Source organism: Berghia stephanieae, chromosome 6 (genome assembly GCF_034508935.2).
Source record: "Berghia stephanieae isolate SIO BIC M18660-M18661 chromosome 6, UCSD_Bste_1.3, whole genome shotgun sequence".
Taxonomy (NCBI): domain Eukaryota; kingdom Metazoa; phylum Mollusca; class Gastropoda; order Nudibranchia; family Aeolidiidae; genus Berghia; species Berghia stephanieae.
The window spans coordinates 41601539-41611863 of record NC_088365.1 but is presented as its reverse complement, the minus strand read 5'-3'; the positions used below and the strand labels follow the sequence as shown (position 1 = coordinate 41611863).

The window sequence follows — 10325 nt, the reverse complement described above, 5'->3', positions numbered from 1 at the left end:
TACCACGATGCTTGACGCCTCACCGTCACTGCTGTAGTTTTAAAGGGGGCACTTTTGTCCGCCGTGTCAACAATAGCCTTCAACAACAGTCGTGACGTCACTTCCCTCGTAATAGTAACTTAGCAATTGGTTCTAAATCGGAACCGTGGCGGATGCCCTTGTGAAACCTTCTCCAACGAGCATAAAAGTGTGTCCAGATGAGAAAAACATTATAAATCTGATCATGTTTTTGACTTTTATAAATTCTGATCACATGACATCTGAAAAAGCTATAGACAGCATGGAGAATAAAAAATATCGATTTTCTTTGTTTAGAACCAAGCTGCTCGTTGGTGGGCGACGTGACATCAGACTATTGACTCGTGGAGACCATTTGCATAATTTATATATATGTATTTCTGTATCTGTATCTATGCATCTATGTATCTGCATCTATGTATCTGTATCGGTATCTGCATCTATGTATCTGTGTCAGTATTTGTATCTGTATCTGCATATATATATTCCTGTCGATTTGCATAACATAGAATGAACAATCTTCAATGTCCTTTTTGTGCCGTTTGGAAATGCGTATGTTAAATAAACGGACTTGTGGAGCGGGTTGACTATGGTGAATCGGCGGAAGTGTGATATGTAAATAGAATTTTTATCTTACCTGACACAGGGCATTAAAGGGTTCGGTCCACTAATGCGTGTTCAAAGCGTTTTACAAGTGATCTCTTGCCAACATCAACACAAACATCCAAGACGAGACGCTAATATTTGTTTGTTGTGTTCGACAAAGATAACACTTTTCCCGGCAGATAGTCATTTTACACCAAGGACTGAACTTTGCGTCTCTCTGAGCTGGACTCAAATCAGGGACCTCAATTCAAAAGGCGAGTGTCAGACACACCAATGCCTTACGTGGTGGAACATTGATGGAAACTTGCTTTATGAAAGAGCATTCATATTCATTTATTCTAGTTCATTTCTCAAAATCAAAAAATCAAATCGTATTAAGCTGTTGTATAATTATAGCAGAAACAAATTAAAGATTCCGGCGACATGCGGCCGACTGGATTCGAGACGTTTGTTAAAGGAGTTAGGCATCGCTGGGTTTATTAATTACCCCAGTATTGCAATTAATTTTATATTTCAAACGACAGATTTGAAGATAACCACATGATATTCGGCCATTTTACTGTTGGTATCTCTGCCATCTAGTCGTTTGAATCGTTTTATTATTTTTATTTCATATTTAAAAAACAACAACGTAATGTTACCTTAAAGGCGTCTTGTCTCTTTTATATTATGTGTTGCTGCTGTTTTGGGACCCCTTGTAAAATGTTTTAAGCACATCGAGTTGATATTGGCTAAATACCGATATTTGAAGTGAAAAAAAAAACAATGTCAAAATAGAAATAGGGCGTATTGTCAGCGGACCACAAACTTGTTCAGGGAATTTAAAATGTATCTTTATCAGTTTCTGTGTCGGTATCTATAACTATATCTGCATCTATGTACATGTATCTGTATTTATGTATCTGTATCTATAATTATGTACCGTATCTATATCAGATATCTGTGTCTGTATCTATGTATCTGAATCTGTACATGTATCTATGTTTCTGTGTCTATGTATCTGTATCTGTGTCTGTATCCATATCTGTATATGTGAGGGTATCTGTATCCCTATCTATGTATCTGCTCTATGTATCTGTGACTGAATCTGCATTTATGAATCTGTATCTGTACATGTATCTATGTATATGTGTTTATGTAGCTGTAGCTGTATCTGTATCTACATCTATATCTGTATTTACACCCGTATCTGTATCTATGCATCTATATTTGTGTATGTATCTGCATCTATGTACCTGTATCTGTATCTATATCTTTGTATCTATATCTGTATCTGTGTCTGTATCTGTATCTATAGATCTTTATATGTACATGTATCTATGTATCTGTGTCTATTTATCTGTATATGTGGCTGTATCTACATGTTTATCTGTGGGGGTATTTGTATCTGTATTTCTGTATCTGTATCTATGCATCTATGTATCTGCATCTATGTATCTGTATCGGTATCTGCATCTATGTATCTGTGTCAGTATTTGTATCTGTATCTGCATCTATATCTTTGTATCTGAATCTGTATCTATGAATCTGTATCTTTACATGTATCTATGTTTATGTGTCTATGTATCTATATCTACATCTATGCTTCTGTGGGGGTATCTGTATCTGTTTCTATGTCTATATATCTGTATCTGGATCTGTTTCTATGTATCTATGTATCTGTATCTGCATCTATGAATCAATCTGAGTATCACCATCTGTATCTGGATCTGCGTCTATGTATCTGTATCTGTATATATAGCTGCATCTATGTATCTGTATCTGTATCTTTGCATCATTCCGTCTTATTGAACAAGAATTTAGGAAAGGAACAACTGGAGCTCTGACGGACTCTGGAATAATACGTATTTAAAATCATGGACAGAAAACTTATTCTACAAATATCGATCGATTAAAATGACCCTCATCCTGGCAAATACTCACAATTATGGGAATTCACCAAGTACCAGGTATAAGAATCTTAGCTAACATGACTTGACTTCGACTTATTGTCGATTGCCTCCTAATCCTCGGTCTGGGACGCTTTGGCAGCTTCTCTGATTTGTTGAGTTAGTTCTTTCCACAGATGACGATCTGCTGCGATGGATCTCAAGTGTTCTAAATCCTTTTTGCATCTCAGTTCTTGTGTGTCATCTAGGCGCTAGAGGTCTTTATTTATCTTAATGTATATGCTTGTTGTGGGTCTGCCTTTGTGTTTGTTATGTCCGCGTGGTGTAAAGAATAACGTCATTGCCTTACTAGATGGAATATTTCTATCTCTCCTTAAGATATGTCCAAATAGTCTCCATCACGTTTCCAAAATTTGAATCGATTGCTAATACGAGGGTCATTTTAAAAGATCGCGATTTGAAGGATAAGTTTTCCGGCCAAAATGTTAAATACCTATTATATCAGAGTTTGCCAGGGCTTCCATTGTTCTATACAACAACCAAGACAAGACGAATTATTATGATGAATAATGACATCCAATGCGCTTCTTATTCTATCTTGGGCGGCTGCGTGGTCTTGTGGCATGACAATCGGCATTGAACGTTAGGTCCCTAGTTCGATTTCCGACGGGGGGGGGGGGGGGGGGGGGGGGGGGGGGAGGGGGGAGGGGGTAGCGCAAAGTTGATCTCCAGTCTGTCCACGCGCTCACATGTAAAATAAGTACCTGGCGACAAGAGAGTTGACTCTGTCGAAAGTAAAGACAAAACAAACAAAACAAAACAAAACAAAAAACAAAAACAAAAATAAAACACAAAAAAAGAAAGAAAAAAGTTGTAAAAGACTGGTTGAATCAGATGTTGGTAATATGTACACAGTTGTAATCTTTCGATTCTTAAAAGACATAATAAGTACAAGAATACTCTTGTCTCAAAAGGATGTATATATTTATTGTGTGTCACTGTTGAAAATTCATTTGATTTGCAAGTGAGCACTGCGGTACCTTCTCTTGTATCAATTTCAAGCATTACCGTTTGATGTCAATGATCTTAAAACTGGTATTTCTTTCAACCAAATCTCATTTCATTCTCTCAACAAATAGACACAAATTATCTCGCTTTTATCTCCATGTTCCATTTAATTATTTAAAAAAAAAAAACACACAACACAAACACACGCACGCAAATACACACACACACACACACACACAAACAAACACACACACACGTAAACGTAAACCATATTGAATTATTGTTGTTGTTTTGTTTTTTTAAAGACGAATATTCATCGATTGAAATGCGTTGTGCCTCAAGGATTTACACCGGGTCCAATTCTTTTTAGAATGTATACGAAGCCCTTTAAGTAATGTAACTTTCTGCTTCAAATCAATATTACCAACACCAGTCTTTATTAATGTACTTATTTCCACTCCTTTTGAGATACTTATTTTTCTTGCATACCTTACAAATTGGTACAAATAACAGGTCTCTAGTACTAGGTTCTCCTATTTGTGGATAGAATAGGCCATTATCACATCTCATCGCGAGCATTGCGATGTTACGATAGATAGCAATGGATTGATAACCTTAATGTGTTGTGGCATTCAGTAAATTGCTCTATTGCAGTTACGCCGGCAAGGCAAAGAAATTAGTCTTGTTACATTCGTGTGAAAAATTAATATGTGAAAGAACTACACCCGTGACACTGATGGTATCGCCACTATATCGCGTTTATTAATCATGCCTTTATAATCAGTCTGGTCGTTTTCAGAAAAGCCAGATAATAGCTCGGTCGGTACGATTTGCTCTCTATTAGAAATAACACACAAACTCAAGGTATACAGTGTGTTTTTGTTTTTTTTTTATTGACACATTTCAGGTTTGAATTTAAAAAAAAAACAAAAAAAAAAAACTTAAGCTTTTATATAGCGCAATATCCACTAAACGTGCTCAAAGCGCTTTACAAGGCGTCCCTGGCCAACAGCAACACATAACATGTAGGACGAGACATGACGCCAGTCAGGCGATATTACAAATTTTTGGGACAGAGACAACGCTGTTAACGGCCAGGTACTCATTTTACACCTGAGTACGGTGAGAGAATGTGAGTAAAGAGCCTTCTCCAAGGACTCAACTATGCGCCGAGCGAAGCTCGAACCCAGGACCTTCCGATCCGAAAGCGAGTGTCATACCACTAGACCACATAGCCGCACGAGAGCTATGTAAAAGGCTCCATACACGCCCGGATATGATCCTGGTCCAGACCCCGATCAGGCAAACCGGGATGAAAACGCAATGTGTGTGGCCAAATACCTGGCCGATAAACCTAGGTACGGTCGATCGCCCGCAAAGCCCGCTTTGCTTAATATTTTTCGAGGCGATCGGCGATCGGGGGCGTGGCAGTATAAAAAATTGGACAATTTTTTTTCGGATTTTCGCTGTTTTGACGTCAGATTCGTGATCAGCGTCGAATTTACAATAGGTTTGATACCAAGAACTATGTTTTTACTCCAAAAATTGATGAAATTAGAAATAAATTTTAATTAATATTGAGGCTATGTGGCCGACAGAAAAGTGCCCCTCCCTGTTTTGTGATGGATCAAGTGGTATGACTCTCGCTTTCGGATCGGAAGGTTCAGGTTTCGAGACCCGCTCTGAGTGGCGCAGAGTTGAGTCCTTGGAGAAGGCTCTTTACTCACATTCTCTCACCGTACTCAGGTGTAAAATGAGAACATGGCCGTTCGTTGTCTTTGTTGGGAAAAAATGTCACATCGCCTGACAGGCGTCATGTCTCGTCTTTCAAGTCTAATATTGCTGTTGCCTTGGGACCCCTTGTAAAGCGCTTTGAGCACGTGGATATTGCGCCAAATAAATGCTGTGTTATTTTTTTTTTTAAATAATATTTTTATAAATGTTGCGCCAGGAAGAGGTAGATGGCAAAAGTTTCGTTCTTGTTCATCGTAAAACTTATAAAGGATTTCATACAAAATAAAAAATAGTTTTCATAATTTTCAATGTAATGATATAATAATATGCCAGTTCTTTTTTTTTTTTTTTTCCTCCTCACCCGTTGACGCGACATGACGGTCGACCTTGACACAGACATTTGGGATTGGCAGATGCCAAAAAGCCTTGACTACGTGATGACAGGGGTGGGCATTGTAACCTTGAATTATAATCTACAAACAAAAAAAAAAAAAGAAAAGAGCTGTGTGCGTGTGTGTGGTGGTGGTGGTGGTGGTGGGGGGGGGGGGGGTGCGAATGCGAGTAGTCCCGAGGAGGACCCGTTTAACCTGCCACGGGAACACTGTCGATTTGTTTTATAAATAATAATAATAATAATAATAATAATAATAATAATAATAATAATAATAATAATAATAATAATAATAATAATATAATAATAATAATAATAATAATAATAATAATAATAATAATAATAATAATAATAATAATAATAATAATAATAATATAATAATAATAATAATAATAATAATAATAATAATAATAATAATAATAATAATAATAATAATGACGATAAATAAAAAATCTTTATTGTCCACAAAATGGAAAAATTTCCGTGGTCTACGTTGCTTTTAAACTTAAATCGGATTGCAAATGTATTGATGTTATGCGTATTGGAAAAATACTCACGACATCTCCATCGGGGTATAACATATTAACACACAAAACTGCAAACGCGAACGTTCATTGTCTGATTGATATAAACTTAGTGATAAGTTAATTATAAAATGCTGTCTAAAAGCAATAACAACGGGTTGACTAACGTCAAATTCATTCCTTCTATTGATGCTCTGTGTTAAATTAAAATACTCACAAAGTCCGCCAGCCAGAAATATCACTCCAGCCCAAAGATCTACATGGAACCTTGAACGTTATAGTCTGATATATTTTAATGAGAACTAATCATAAAAATGGGTGTCAAAAAACAATAACAATGAGATGAGTGACGTCAATTTGGTTCCTTCTATAAATATCCAAGAACTTTACTCACTCCATCCGCTCTCTCCTCCTTCAATACATATGAATCTATTCTCTCATCACTTTTTTGTGCGGCTATGCATGTGATCTTGTGAAATGACACTCGCCTTTGGATCGGACGGTACTGGATTCGAGTCCCGCTCTGAGTGGCGCATAATTGAGTCCTTGGAAAAGGCTCTTTACTCGCATTCTCTCACCTTGTTCACTGTTAAAATGAGTACCTCGCTGTTTACAGCGTCGTCTCTGTCGGGAAACAATTGCAATATCGCTTAACAGTCATGTCTCGTCTAACATGTTTTTATGTTGGCCAAAGACCCTTATAAAGTGATTTGAGCACCTTTATTGAATATAGCGGTATATATAGCGCAAGTAAATTTTTCTCTCTTTCTCTTTCTCTCTCTCTCTCTCTCTCTCTCTCTCTCTCTCTCTTCGACATGTTAGATTATTATAGCTATTGCTACATATGATGCGAATATCTTGGACGGTTATTGATGCTATGAGTTTAGGTAAAATGCTCGCAACATCCACCAGTCGGAAATAACGTACCGTCATACAAAACTACGAGTAACCTTGAACGTTAAAAGTCTGATTGATATAATTTAGTGAGAACTAATTACCAAAATGACTGCCTTAATACAATAACAAAGAGTGGAATGATGTCAATTTCGTTCCTTCAACAGTCTAATTGATATAATTTAGTGAGAAGTAATCACTATTGTGGCAAGACGAAAGATAGAATAATAGACAGTAACTGGGATCGGTTCTGTCGGCCACATAGCCTCACTATTAATTAAAATTTATTTCTAATTTCACCAATTTTTGGAGTAAACACACAGTTCTTAGTATCAAACCTATTGTAAATTTGACGCTGATCACGAATCCGACGTGAAAACAGCGAAAATCCGAAAAAAATTGTCCACTTTTTTATACTGCCACGCCCCCGATCGCCGATCGCCTAAAAAAAATATCTCCCCGTATGTGGGCAAAAATCATCTGCGATAAACGCAGGGATGGGGTCAAAGCGATAGGTCATCCGTCCCGCTACCAGCGGATGTCGGCGTCTATGGGGGGCTTAAGATTTCATTCACCAAACGTTTTGTTTTGCCACATGTGTAGAATATATTTAAGTTTTGATTGATATACGTTTTAACACTGTGCGTCCTTTGGTAGCTGAGCTATGACGTCATCAGAAAAAAGGGTGATTTTGACATAAATCGTGATTTACGATGGCTTTGTCCGACATGATTCTTGAAAGTTTATTTCATTTAGCATTTCAATCTAAGGATATCGACTTGGAATATTGCCTTGACACTATAAAATTATTTTGTGTATGACGTCACCTGAAGACAAAAAGTAAAGAAGTCGTTCGCTCTATCGCATTACTCATGCTGCAAAAGACGTGGGCTTGTCATTCAAAAGGGTGGTGGTAATGTGTAGCTTTAGATCGGACAATTGCGCAAACACACGATCACCAATAAGATATCAGGGGAAAAAAGGAAAAAACTTAAATAAATTTGAAGTAATATGTTGAAAACCAAATTGATGTCGTTGCAACTGCTGTTCTTGAGGTATTCAACCTGTAATGTGTCAATGATTACAGACAAATACACTGTATATTAAGATTTATTTCAAAATTACCCTTTTCTACTCATGACATCATAGCTCAGCTACCAAAGGGCACACAGTGTTAAAACTTATATCAATCAAAACTTAAATGAATTCTACACATATTTATCTAATTACAAAACACCGCTTGATGAAATCTCACACAGCTTTTGAGTTATTCAAATCTGTCAATAAAAAAGACCCACTGTACATTCGCACATAATTTAACAATAGAGAGAGAGAGAGAGAGAGAGAGAGAGAGAGAGAGAGAGAGAGAGAGAGAGAGAGAGAAGAGAGTGAGAGAGAGGGAGAGAGTGAGAGAGAAATACACAAGACAGAAAGAAAATTAGATATATATATATATTAATTATATAGAAAATTATATATATATATATATATATATATATATATATATATATATATAGAGAGAGAGAGAGAGAGAGAGAGAGAGGCCGAGAGACAGAGAGACAGAGAGAGAGAGAGGCCGAGAGACAGAGAGAGAGAGAGAGAGAGAGAGAGAGAGAGAGACTGAGACAGAAGATAAGAGATGAAAAATAAAAAACAAACAAAATATTTAATTAAAAGAGAGAGAGCGAGAGAGAGAGAGAGAGAGAGAAAGAAAGAGAGAGAGAGAGAGGTGGAGAGAGTGAGAGGGAGAGAGAGGGGAAGATATATATATATATATATATATATATATATTTTATATATATATATATATATATATATATATATATATATATATATATATATATTGGAAAGTAACTGTTGCAAAGACCATTAATGTAAAGTTCTAGATAAAATACTTGCCCATCATATTTACCTTTACCTTTACCGATGTTCTATGTCGGACACGACTTTGGAGATCATGGTTCGCCAGCTCTCTCTCTCTCTCTCTCTCATCTGCGAATTTCGCACGTTGATTTATGGGGCTTCCTACGTACGCTGCGACATTTCGATGCCAGCTTGTCCTTCGTCCTCGACCACGCTTGCCTTCTATCTTTCCCTCTGCAATGGTCTTCTGTAGTGAGTCGTGCCTTCTGATGTGGCCGAAATATCGGGTTATCCTCTTTCTAATAGTTGCCCATCATCACATTTATTTATTTATGTGTTTTAGCCTTGTTTCACGGGCCCTAGTCACTTGTCCCAATCCTGACACCCTGTGTTCCACTTGTAACACCCAGTTGTGCCAATTCGGACACCCATTTGACCTGAGACAATTGCAACTAGCTCTTCTTAGTTTGAGCTAAGATGGATGTCAAACGAGCTTACCTACACGATGAGAGGAAATTAATTTGATAAAAATCAAATATAAAGCCGGTTTCTTTATGAATTTGAGAGTTAAAAAGAACGGAAAAGGATTAATGATTACGCAAAACATATTGATTAGACGATCTCAAGAATCAATGACATCATTATAAATTATCTATTTTTGGTAAAAGTCTACGATAATGGGTGCTGCACGAGGAGATGAGACTTCACTCTAATAATAATTCAAATTGATTGATTAGGCTACACAGAAAACTACTACTTTATTCCGAAGAATCTTCAAATTTATTAGTAAAAAAAAGCGTTTAGAATTAAAAATGAAAACAAATAAACAACAACAACAAAACAGAGCAAATCGTAAAAGTCATTTTATGCTGGATGTCTGAATTGGAACAACTAGGTAATTTGGGGGCAAACGTTTTCAAACGTATTTTTATAACGAAGTGCTCGATTCATACCACCTCAAACAATTGCGTCGCGTATTATCGGAATCTACTGGCCAGAGACAATTACAAATACTGATCTCAATGAACGAACCAGGGTCCAACGCCTGAGTACAAATATAATAAAGGAACAGCGATGGCGCAGCAGTACTGCGAATAGTGATTTCACGGTAGAATCATTATTCGCAGTAGTAGAAGCGCTCTCCCGTCTCTGAAGATTAGTCTTTGTCTCCTCACTGAACACAACACTGTTCAAAATGGAGTGTTGTCGAATGGCTTGAAGTTGAATAAGAGTGTGTTAGTTTGAGAAGGAAAGAAAAGGAGCATTTTGTGTGACTTAGAATTGAAATTTTAAACGTTTCAACTTTTCCTTCAAATCTGAAACTTTACAAGATAGTGTTTTGTTTTGTTTGGTTACCCAAATCCAATCCATGAAAATTTCCCCGACCCCATCTCTCCG

The 10325-nt window shown here is 36.9% G+C and overlaps 1 protein-coding gene across 1 annotated transcript in view; it reads left to right on the top strand.

The window, feature by feature from the left end:
• Positions 1-528: 528 nt before the first annotated feature.
• Positions 529-10325, top strand: part of LOC144975855 (protein Wnt-16-like) — a 50243-nt gene continuing 40446 nt past the window's right edge. Inside the window, exons 1-3 of the mRNA XM_078920041.1 lie at positions 529-570; positions 1561-1797; positions 2366-2468. Coding sequence (XP_078776167.1) covers positions 529-570; positions 1561-1797; positions 2366-2468 — 382 coding nt within the window. The remainder of the gene's footprint in view (positions 571-1560; positions 1798-2365; positions 2469-10325) is intronic.